The 12,600-nt window shown below is 46.5% G+C and overlaps 1 protein-coding gene across 2 annotated transcripts in view; it reads right to left on the bottom strand.

The window, feature by feature from the left end:
- ANKH (ANKH inorganic pyrophosphate transport regulator) overlaps positions 1–11,561 on the bottom strand; it is a 170,133-nt gene extending 158,572 nt beyond the window's left edge. The window contains exon 1 of one of the 2 annotated variants that reach the window (XM_061393852.1): positions 11,141–11,561. In XM_061393852.1, the coding sequence (XP_061249836.1) occupies positions 11,141–11,236 (96 nt within the window). In that variant the 5' untranslated portion in view covers positions 11,237–11,561. The remainder of the gene's footprint in view (positions 1–11,140) is intronic. The other variant, XM_061393853.1, reaches the window with a different exon arrangement.
- Between the last annotated feature and the right edge of the window lie 1,039 nt (positions 11,562–12,600).

The following is a 12,600-nucleotide window of genomic DNA, read 5'->3' as shown; positions in this document are numbered from 1 at the left end:
CACCATCCATCTTCAGAACTCTGTCATCCCAAACTGAAACTCTGTACCCGTTAAACAATAGCTCAGATTCCTCCCTTCCTTAAACTCTAGTAACTGCTAGTCCACCCTCTGTCTCTGTGACGTGACTATTTGAGGTACTGCATATAGGTGGAGGCATCTACACACACAAAAGCATGTCCTTTTGTGTCTGGCTTATTTCACATAGCATAACGTCAGCAAAGTTCATCCATGCTGTTGCATACATCATGATTTCATTTCTCTTATAGGGCTGGAAAGAACCCACTGTATGTACGTACCACATTTCATTGTATGATGCCAGCTTTCTAAGCAGACTTTAATTTTTAAGCATATCTGAAAATCAAAATGATCATATAACTGACGGATATACACTCATTGAAGAATTACAAACACCAAATTGTACAAAATAAAGAGAAAAGTTATTTCACACAGTCAAAATTGTCTACCTTAAACCCACTATAATCCACAATATCGAGCCATTTTTTTTTTTGCAGCAGGAAAAAGTCACAGGGCTATGGACTAATAACAACGAGCGGCCTCAAACTCAGTTATCTGGGACCGAAGGCATGTGTGTCGCTTTGTCCGAGCAATTAAAAAGGCTCCCACAGCACTTGGAACAGCAGCTGGCCCTTGGGAGGGGGGTACCAGAAACCTTCTGGGCTGATGGAAGCGCTCCATATCTTGACTGGTGTGTGTGTGTTTAGTTGCTCAGTTGTGCACAACTCTTTGTGACTCTTTGGACTTAAGCCCAACAGGCTCCTCTGTCCATGGGATTTTTCAGGCAAGAGTACTGGAGCGGGTTGCCACATTCTCTTCCGGGAGATCTTCCTGATCCAGGGACCGAACTCACATCTCCTGGATCTCCTGCATTGCAGGTGGACGTTTTACCCACTGAGCCATCAGGGTGTGGGTTATACACGGGTATACATTTGTCATCGGTCAAAACTCATGGACCTGTTCACATAAGATCTGTACATTTCACTGCATATAAATGGGAAAAGGAAAGAAAAACAGACTCCTCCCCTGAAAGAGGACATATGAAGCCTAAAAGCAATTAATCATGAATTTTAGGAAAACAAAAGTGGTTCTGCATCTCAGCCACCAATCGCTCGGGGCCCTACAGTGGATCTTTGGAACTAAGTCCAGGCTCCTAAAACACCGGCTCATCCAGGGAAGCCTGGTAAACACTTGGACTGAACTGCCAACAGCTCCAGGGAGCCTCACTGGGTTTGGTAAGCAGCCCAAGAGGTGTGAGACGCAGGTGGTGTTGACACGGAAAGATGTGAGGCTCAGTGTGGGAGGCTGGGAGGTCCACCCTGACCTCCCGTGGGACTCCAGGTGATGCAACGCTACAGAGGACATGGGAGGGGGTGGAACCATAACCGGCCCAAGAAAAAACAAGCTCCCGGGAGAGCTCCAGGGAAACAGAACTGAATGTGAGTCTAAAGCAGAGCAGAGACCTCTGACTCCCTGTTTTGGATCAAGCGGGTGGCAAGGGGTCTTTTCAGTTGCTTCTGCGTTGGACTTGGCTAGGATCCTGAAGAGGCTACAGCTACCACTCTCTTATGAAGCATCGTTATTTGTTACTCTCCTCTGTGCTGTCTGTCCTTATAAAATATCAAGTTTAGGCCACACGTCGTGGGAGGCAGCTGTGTCCCAGCCACGGTGAATTTCCTGCCAAACCATTTAAAGGAGTCAGATGACTTTTTTTTCTCTTTTTTTGTAATCTGCTATTTTAGATTCTCCACATCACCATTGCCCTGTGTTAAAATGCATGACCCAGTGGCCAACAGATCTTGGGGCTGTTTATGGAGCAGCAGTCAGTAGTATATATACTTCTTATCATCCTAAAGACACCTCTGAAAACACTAAACAGCCACATGTATGCCAATTGGCAAGTGAAAAAAATGACAGTCTGGGACTCAGAAACTTCCCTAGACTTAATGGTGTATTTCTTAAAAAAAAAAAAAAGACAAAAAACTGAACAGGGATGCATACAAACTCATTGATGTGGGCTCATTATTATTTGGCTTCCCCTGGGCAGCTCAGTGGTAAAGAATCTACCTGTAACACAGAAGCTGCAAGAGGTGTGGGTTCAAGCCCTGGGTCAGGAAGATCCCCTGGAGGAGGAAATGGCTACCCACTCCAGTATTCTTGCCTGGAGAATCCCGTGGAGAGAGGAGCCTGGTGGGCTACAGTCCATAGGGTTGCAAAGAGTTGGACACGCCTGAATGGACTTAGCACACGCGCATTACGCTTTAGTTAAGAAAATCAGGAGTGACCCGCTCTCACCATGTAAATGCTTACGCTGGACCACAATCCTGAAAGTTCCCCCACCCAAACCAACCCTTCCTGTGTGCCTCACAAAGTAAGTTACCTTTACTTCTGACATCCTGGGAAGATCATGGCCACAGAGCCAACTCCTGTCCCTCTCATCTTGGCTCAGTTTGCTCCTTTAATCTGCTGGTAAACATTCTGCGTTCCAACCGTTTGGTTCCAGTTGCATGCCCTGAGGAGTCTCAGCCTCACGTTTCTAGTCACCTTTGAAAGTTCTCAGCCAGAGTCCCAGTTTTGCTGTTCACTTCCTCCCAGCCTGGAGTCATAGGTCCCCCAGGGCCAGCCGCAGTCCCCATCCAGGCGGGATGAAAATGGGCACACTGCAGCCGGAAGAGCAGGCTCAGGACGTGTGCCAAGAATGGGGGCAAGGAGGTGCCTCTTGCCTCCTTATGCTAGAGAAGAAGGAGCCATCCACCCAGCCCCTCACCCACCCCAAGGTTGGGGACAGAGACGTGGACTCATTTTGGTAAGAGGTCTGTCCGTTCATACTGACAAACTCACCTACAAGAAAACAACCTTGCGCTGGGCATCAGTCTCATGGAAAGCCTTGCCAATCTTGTGATATCAAAACCCCATGAAAAATGTATAAGTCGGCTAGACCCTGTGAGCTGTAACTTAGACCAGTGGAAATGAAGCTGGTCCATCTGCCCTTGGGACCATGTGGCATTTCCTGGACCAGATGTACACGCTCATTATCTAGTGGAATAAATACCACCTTTGCCCTGACAAATAAGTAAGTTATTTCCCTTCCCACGATGGACTTGGAAAACATTTTTGGCATGGAGAAGCAACTATATAGAACCAGGAAGTTGTGATGCAGAAATCATCAGCTGACCTGAGATAACTACAGTCTTGGTTGTTATAAGCTCATTTGTTCTCAGCATTGTGAATGGTACTTGGTTGTTGGCATTGCAGCTGAATGACCCCCAAACCATAGAAACAGCAAAAATAAAACAGAGGGACTTGCTTGGTGGTCCAGTGGTTACACTCTGATCTTCCAGTGAAAGGGGCATAGGTTTGATCCCTGGTTAGGGAACTAAGGGGTTTTCCAGGTGGTGCGAGTGGTAAAGAACCTACCTGCCAATGCAGAAGACACATGAGATGTGGGTTTGATCCCAGGGTCAGGAAGATCTCTTGGAGCATGCAACCCACCCCACTACTCTTGCCTGGAAAATTCCATGGACAGAGGAGCCTGGCGGACTACAGTCCACGGGGTTGCAAAGAGTTGGACACGACTCACTGACGCGTGCACGCAGGAAACTAAGATCCCATATGCCACAAGGCATGACCGAAAGTATGTATTAAAAACAAAACAAAACAAAAAACAGGAACAAAACCTGTGGTTTATATGGCTTGGTATGAAGTCCACTAATTTCCCTTCCTGTGACTTCTATTCTCATCTCTATGGTGGTTTAGTCGCTAAGTCATGTTCGACTCTTGTAGCCGGCCAGGCTCCTCTGTCCATGGGATTCTCATCTCTATAGACAGGTGGTATCCACTTTGGGGACAGGAGAGTTTAGAGAGAAGGAGGCAGGGGAGACAAGCTGTGAGAATGACCTCTTCACAGCTTACTATTTCATCGCCAAGATCACACACTCAGTGTGTGCTACTTAGAATGCTGAATGCCTCGCTTCACGTTATCACAAACAGCAGTGCACAACGAGCCATCTTCTCTGTGATGCTCCGACTGCAAAAGTGTTTCCTGTTTGTTTTCTCAACTGATGTGACCTGATTTGAGAGCAGGGCCTGTGTCAAATGCTTCCCTTATTCAAATATCACCTACCTGACAGGGACTCTAGAATCTCTCTAGAAGAGAAACAAAATTAGGCCAGGGCAGGAGGGCTAGTGTCATAAAGTATATATGGTTTTTTTTTTTTTCCCATGGGAGGCCTCCAAAATTATATATTCTTCATTTTTTTCATGGCCTTCTAATGGAGTTTAGTTTCTGGGGTCCAGGGCAGATCCAAAGCAGAAAATGAAAAAGCAAGTATTCAACATATATTTGCTATTTTCATTCATTATTATCTTGTTATTTTTATTTTATCAGTCAGTGCCAAACTCGTTGTTAAGTCTGTTGAATATCACCTGTCAGTGGACATCTTGTCAGCTGATTGCCTTGCACAACATTCACAAGCCACGAGAAAGATGTTCTTTGTGCTTTGCATACAGCATTGATTTAATATGGTAGAAAAATTGCAATATAGCTTTCCAGCAATAACAATCTCGTGCTACAAAAAGAAAACCAGTGATCTGCGTTTTAAGGGATATGCTTCAATTATCAAGAAAATGCACTCACAGAGAGGTAGCTCGTACCCAGAAAATGCAGCGCTGTGGCATCACTTCATCGACTAATTAAGTCGCAGGTGCTAAAAAAATTACCGAATTGATTTTTTAAAATGTAGACATGACCCAAGTCACTCTGGTATAAGTTTAACGAGTTTATTTATTCTGACTTATACAGGACATTAAAGGAATGACTTTCCACATATGACCTCTCACCTCTCATCCCAACATAATCTACCCCATTGCCCCAGATCAGACAAGGGAGAGCAAAAAGACATGGAAACCAGTTACTGGCCACAAATATGAAACTGGGTTTGTCATGTCAAAAAAGTGAAATGGTACCATAAATATTATTATTATTATGTTATATATTATTATTATTATTATTTGGTATACTTTTAAAACTGCTTTTAAAGAATTTGATGTATTACTAGAAAAAGATTTAGATATTGTCTTGATGCATGAAGTATTAGAATACCTTCTGAAGGAAGAAGTGTTCTGACAAAGTAGTAGTTAGGCTGCTCATCAAACCACCCCAATAAATAAATGAGTAAAGAAACAAACCACAAGATTATATCTTTGAGGTTCTAGAAATAATCTACTTACCTAAATGCAATGGAAGAGAGGTACTTTAGATGCAAATACATCAGTATGTCTAAAGGAAACTGGGAAAACACAGTGGAGAAGTAACTGTCAATGGAACTAAAGAGGGCCAGTGTCCTTGACTAAATACAGACTGCCAGTGACCTCAGTTCCTATGTAGGAATGAGAAACTGAAATAGGCATCAACTTATGCCAGGCATGACGCCCAAGGCAATCAGAGAAAACACATTATCTACCTATTACACAAAGATGTCCACTAAGTTTACACTGGAAAAAGCAAACAAAAAAACCCCTCAACATTTAAACAATAGGAGAATATACAGCAAATGAAATTATGCATGTTCACACAATCACAAATTATGCTGCTACTTCAAACCACAGTTAAATACTTTAAGTGACATGGGAAAAATACATGTGAGTTCTGTGAAACATACATATATATATATATATGTATATATATCTCCTTAATTATGTAAAAAAAAAAAGGCAGGAGATATCTAAAATATTATAGGGTTTTTCTTCACAGTAGCATTAGAGGTAATTTATGTTTTCCCCCATGTTTTTTTAATATGTAACCAAACTTTGGGGGCTTCCCAGGTGGCATGGTGGTAAAGAATGCACCTACCAATGCAGGAAATGCAAGAGATCGGTTCAATCCTTGGGTCAGGAAGATCATCTGGAGAAAGAAATGGCAACCCATTCCAGTATTCTTCCCTGGAAAATCCCATGGACAGAGGAGCCTGGTGGGCTAGAGTCCATGGGTTTGCAAAGAGTGGAACCTGGCTGAGCCCACAAGCAAACCAAACTTTAAATGGCATATGTTACTTTAATAATTCAAAAACATAAATGCTGTTTTGAGAGTTAGTCCAAGAGTATAGAATAGACTGAAGGAGGAAAAAAGTCTCTCGCCTACAGTTACTTAGAAATGCATTCTGGGGTCTCCTTTTCTGTCAGTACTTTGGAAAGTGAAACAAGCAATGGACACTTTTGTTATTACTGAGGGCAAGCTCAGCCTGGGGAGCTCTTCCATCATGTACTGACCTTGGATGAAGTGGCCAGTACCATGTACAACATTCACTGAAAAACACTCCCATACCTCCTGGAGACCTTTTTAAAACTGGGGTGGGCTGGAGCTCATTTCTCTACTAGCAGACAAGGGGAATATTTATTAAGCCACTTTTCTGGGGCTTCTCTCTCTCTCTCTCTTTTTCTCCCCCCATTTTATGATGTTAGTAATTTGAAACCCTCTTACACCATGGAAACCTAACTAAAGGTTTCACAAGTAAGAAAGGGGGCTGGGGAAACGTGAAACATTCCTGTCACACATCTTACTCTAGTAATTAACAATTCATATGCAAAACTCTTCGCTCACAGATTAACTTGGGTCTTTCCTGGTATCATACTGGACCCAACCAAATTGATTGATTCACTCAGGGTTATCTGAAATAACCTGCAATAACAAGTAATCACTTGGGTGTCAAACTGCCTGGCACAGAGCAGAACACGTTTCTTCCTCAATGAGAACAACGTTATCTTTTTTCTCTTTCAAGTCTCCCCAGCAAAGCCATCTTTAACATTTTCAGTGTCATGGCGTGTGTATGTGCTAAGGCACGTCAGTCACGTCTTTGTGACCTCACGGACTGTGGCCCTCCAGGCTCTTCTGTCCATGGGACTTTCCAGGCTAGAATACAGGAGTGGGTGGCGTACCCTCCTCCAGGGGATCTTCCCCACCCAGGAATCAAACCCGTGTCTCTTAGGTCTCTAGCATTAGCAGAGACTAATTTACCAATAGTGCCACCTTTAAGTGTTAACAGATACCCTAAAAAATGAATTACTGATTTAGTCTACATAATTTGGCAAACTTGGCTTTTAAGGAATTCAGGGACCTTGTATCAAGTTTGATTTTAAACAGAAATCACAGCCCTTTGAATACGGTGACATCAAATGGACATTTGCAGACACTTCTGAAGAAATACATCATTCATAACTTCTCTCTGCATCTTCCATCTTTCCTTAGCAATCTGTATTGCTCAGATGATAAAGACTAAGTGATTTCTACACAATTTGGGGCAATATCACTTGTTTCTTCCTCTTTCCCCTCACTTTTAACCAAAGGCTATGCCAACCTAGTCAAAGTAAGATACAGCATTGATTTAATTAATGATCTAGATAATCGGACACTTCTTACATGACCCTCTTGGTCACAATCTGCCTTTCCTGAAAGACTTCTGTTATGACCATCCTACATCTGTTGAGTCTTTTAAAATTCAAAATATGACAGCTAAGATTACATCTAAACCAAGGCTGGGACTTAGAAAAGCCAGAAGTTGCTTCTAAATGTCTAAGAAAACTCTTGGGGTGGCTCTCAGTGCATAATCAGAGACCAGAATGGCTAAGGGCCAGGGAGACATGGTTTGAACCCTGACTCTGCCCTGCACTGTCTGTGTGAACTTATGCCTTAACATGCCTAAGCCTCTTATTCTTTCCCCATATATAACATGTGCTGAGACATTACAAATACAAACGAAGTGCTCGATGAATGGAAGCAATGAATCCTTTTGATTCTTAATCTGTAAAAATAGAGATAAAATGATAATTTCACATATAGTACAATTTTCATAAAGTGTTCAACACACCTAAAGGGTTCTACAAACATTATTCTAGTTTCTGCAATAAGCGATGTGTTCTCTTTTTTTCTTTCTTCTTCTATCTTTTGGTGCACTGCAGGGCATGTGGGATCTTAGTTCCCTGACCAGGGGTCAAACCCTTGCCCCCTGCATTGGAATCTCAGAGTCTTAACCACTGGACCGTCAGGGAAGTCCATTTTTTTCTATGATGCCTATGCTTAATATTAAGAAGCAGGTCATTCTATTTCATATAGCCTTTTTTTTTTCCAGTGTAGAATTCAACACGTGCCCCGACCTCCAAATTACTGCCACCATCAAAACTGAAAAGTGTGATGAAAGATTTTGTTAGAATAAATATTCCATAATATTCGGGTTTCTTCCTTGGCTGACCTTAACATTACAGGGAAAGCTATACAAAACAGGTAATGTTCATGGAAAACCATCAGGAGGCCCTGGATAGACCGTCACAGGCCTTTTCACAGCGCCCTCCCCCCAACACTAACAGCTCTGAGATGACTGTAATAACTTCACGTGGTCACATGGGCAGCTTATTCAAATTTCAGTGGAATCGTGCATATAGCTGGATTTTCATTTTAAAAGTTCTGTCCACATTTTCTACAGAAACCACAAACCAAGATGTTTACGAACAGAAAAACCTTAACCTAAGAAACATTTTAAATGATTTCAGTATCCTTTCGTTCTTGAGACTTAAAAGCAAGTGAGATGCTTTATTTTTTAATTTTGGGTTTCCTCTCGAAAGCTTGGGAACCAGGGGCTGTTCTGACCTTTAGACACCCATGTCACCTGCCTACTTGAGGATTAGTAAATTACTGAAATGTGAATCACTGTTCGCCCAGAGCAAGGTGTAACACACCTGCCTGCTTGGAAAGAAGGTAGAAACCTACATGTGTCCATCTGTCTAGAGAACTAGATAAGACTCCATGTCAAGAGCTGCATACTTTCAGAAGTCTAAAGTAGATCCATATTTGCATATAATGGGATCATTTTTCCTCCTCTTTATTGTGCCTAAAAGCAGTTGGGCTAAAATGTTCTTTTATTCACAACCCACCTAAGACCCAGTCACTCTTTAGCTCACACTGTTTTTCTTCCCCTTCAGTTTTACAGTAAGAAAAAGTCAGTTTTGTTCTTTGCACTCTGCCCTGTTTTGTCAAATTATCATCTGATGCCAGAAGGCAAAGCAAGGTTTTGGAAACATATCAGTTTCTTCCCTCCATCTCTCTACCCTCAACTCTGATAAACTATCTCCACCACCAGGCAGCCTGTAACTCCATAAATACACTGGCACTTAAGGGATAAGGGCCTCAAAAAAAAAAAAAAAAAAAAACACTTGTTGATAAAACTTGCTTCTGTGAAACAAGATGACTCTTTCAGCACTTTGCTATGTCACCTACATCGAGGAGCTTAGCATCTCAAGGATGAGTTTCAACTAGACCCACTAGGATAGACCACTTGTATGGCTTCTTTTATGTCTAGCCTCCCTTTTATGATCTCAGGGAGACTCCTTTCTTTACACTAAAATAAAATTCTTAGTTGTATCACCTTGCATTAAATCAAGGCAAATGTGAGGCAACACTGTGGTATGTTTCAGGCCGTTTAATTATGGCAAAGAAAACTCATTTCTCCCAGTTATCCCTATAGCGCACGCACACACACACACACACACACACACACACACACACACACACACGCAGGCACCACAGTTCAGGAAGAAGGGATCAGTTGAGCAACCTCAGAGCCTTTAGGGCAGCTCCGAGAAGACAAGAAAATAGTAAAAGGTTAAGGTGAACACATTGAACTTAACTCACCTAAAATGTGCAATGTAATAAGTTCGGGCCTAAAAACCTTTCCAAATTTTAGAGGAAATGCCCAAAGTCACCAGTTAATTATGCAAGAAGGAGAGGGGAGGGGGGAAGGTGGAGCCCTTGGAGGACCCTAGGGAGGTGCTGGCAGAGCAAAGTGGCAACAGAAAAGACATAATATTTCATCAAAAGAACTAAGCTGGCTTCCTAGCTAGACAGAGGTCTCCAGAGGCTTTGCTACATTGTGAACACTTGTCCGCAATACAATTTCAAGTAAAAAAAAGTAGCTTTTAAGATGGGCTAAGCATTCCCTAGCTAAACAGTTGCATTCAGTCAAAAGTTCTGAGCACAGAGAGACAAAGGAAAGCAGATACTCACCAAAAGGAGGAGTCAAATGTATCCCCTTCTGAAAAACTATTTGTTTTAGTTTGTTTTCTTTTAAACTAAAGGTGCATCTAAATAGATGCTTTTTCTATACAAACATCCTTCAAGTCTCCTGACTTAAAGGAAAAGACATATGTTACGACAATGGCAGGTGCTGCTCAGTCACTCCCCGGGCCCTTTCGGACACCTGCCCATCAAGGTGACAGGTGCTGCCCCCCCCCCAACACTCTTCCCAGCCTTAAAAATGCAACCGCATCCCACAGGAGGCCTGCGAAAACGGTCCCCACCGGCGGAGTGGGGAGTGCCAAGCACCAAAGCCCCGCTGCTGGAGTCTGCAGCGCTCGATTTGCAATGACGCCACATGGACAGAAATGGGGGAAAACAAGAAAAAGAAACAAGGATGAGAAGGCAACAAACAAAAATGTGCGCCCCTTCTTTGGTGATCCAAGACGGGAAAAAAAAAAGAAACCCCAAACTAGAGATGGCCAATGGCTGGCTTATCAGAACACAGCTGGGACACCTCTAATTCATACAAGAGCTTAAAAAAAAAAAAAAAAAAAAAAGTAGTAGTACCTGGGAAATCAACTTGAACACATTCTAATGCAAAATTCCCCCCATCATCACCATCACCACAAACTCGGGATAAATAAAACCGCCGGCACTCAAGCTATTAGAAACTACATTTTACTCATAAACCAGAGGTTTACATAATCACAAATTACATAATACTCCTTCCGTGCACGAAAAACCTTTCTATAGGTGAAGCTCCAAGCCCTCCGGGTTTTTCACGTTTTCCAGGGAGAGCTGGAAAAGTCTGCTGAATAATTGGGGGAAGGAGGAGGAGGAATGGAATGCCAGAAAGTCATCTTTGACAAGCTGTCAACCCCACCAAATGTTCTAGGATTTTAAAAAGAGCCTCGCGGAGCAGGTGACTCGCCTCTGTCCCCATCCACTAAATGCCCGGGCATCTGAGGCCAAGGCAGAGAGGGAGCAAGGAGCTGGGCGCGGGGCGCAGAGTGTGGGGCGTCGCTGTCCGGTGGGGGGAGGGTGGTGGTGGCCGGGGCTTACCTGCTCCCCGAAGTCGATGGCTATGTTGGTGATACCCAGGGGCACCAGGAACCGGATCAGGGGCCAGTAGTGCGTGAGCGCCGGGAATTTCACCATAGTCCCCGCCGTGGGCTGACCCCACACACATCTGCCGCCGCGAGGGGACTGTGCCGGGAGGCGCGGGCCGGGCGGGGGCGCGGGAGGACGCGGAGGCCAGGTCCGGAGGGGCCTCGGGGCGGCGGCGGCGGCTCCTCCTCGCGGCTGCGGCGCCCTCTCTCCAAGCGCGGCTGCTCTAGCAGGAGATCCTCAAGCTCAAGTCCATCCCTGCTGCCCTCCCACACAACAAAGATCTGCCGGGAAAAAAAAGAGGAGGGACAGCGGCGGCGGCGGCGGCGGCGGCGGCGGCGGGAGGCTCTGCTGACAGCGGCTCCATTATAAGCGCTTTGGGCCCGGAAATAAATAACCGCGCGCACGAGGCGCCGCCGCCGCCGCCGCCGCCGCCGCGCGGAGGAAATCAGGGGCGGGCGCGGAGGCGCGGACACGGCCCGCGGCCCCGGGGGCTGGGGGCAGGCGGCGAACTGGGGAAGGGGCCGGGCCGGGCCGGGCCGGGCCGGGCCGCGGCGGGCGGGCGGCGCCCTCCTTCCCGGCGCCGCCGTCTGCGCTCCGCTCGGCCGCGGGGGGCGCTGCGCACGCACGGGCCGCGGGGCCGCCGCCTCCGCCGTCCGGGCCGCGCGGTGCCCGGGACGCGGCGAGAGGGCGGCGGCGCGGGGCTGCGGGGGAAGCGGGCTGGGGGGGTCTGGCGAACGCGCGGCCTGCACCCGAGGGCGCCGCCCGGGGGACGCCTGAGGAGGAGAGCGCACCCAGCAATCGGGAGGCTCCGGGGCCGCCCCGGCTCCCTGGCCGGGCCCTGACGCCCGAGCCGCGTGGGGCCGGGGGTGCTGGGCTCCCCTCACCGTCCCGGGAAGAGCCGGGACGTGTGGGAGATGGGCGGCTGGAGCGCGGATGCTCTGGAAAGGATGGGGCGCGCAGGGGCCGGGAGGGAGCGGGATTAGGAGGACCCCACCTCCCATAGCAGGCGCCGCGCCAGCCCCATCCCCGGGTGGCCGCCTAGAGCGGAGTGGGGACCTGCCTGGGGCCCACCTGGACAGCTGGGGGCCCGGGAGACATGGAGGCTTCGCTCTGGGCGGGCGGGAGACACCCAGAAAACGAGCATCTCTCTCTCAGGGTGTCCAGGGGCGACGGGGACCCGCATCCTTGGGCGCGGGCGAGGAGGGCGTGGAATGCGCGCAGGGCCGCGGGCATCGTGCCCAAAGGCGCCCAGGGTGGGGGCGCCGGCTTTTGGGGGGCCCAGACCGGTTCCCAGCCGACTTTGCCAACTGTGAGCTGAGGTTCCTCTGCAGACGTCACGATTGTAAACAACAAAGCAAAACTCAAAAAGTGTGTCTCTTTTTCATATAGAAGGAGAAGGAAAGAAAAATCTG

The sequence above is a fragment of the Bos javanicus genome, chromosome 20, assembly GCF_032452875.1.
Source record: "Bos javanicus breed banteng chromosome 20, ARS-OSU_banteng_1.0, whole genome shotgun sequence".
NCBI classification, from domain to species: domain Eukaryota; kingdom Metazoa; phylum Chordata; class Mammalia; order Artiodactyla; family Bovidae; genus Bos; species Bos javanicus.
Note: the sequence above shows the minus strand (reverse complement) of the source record. Positions and strands in the feature narration are given on the sequence as shown.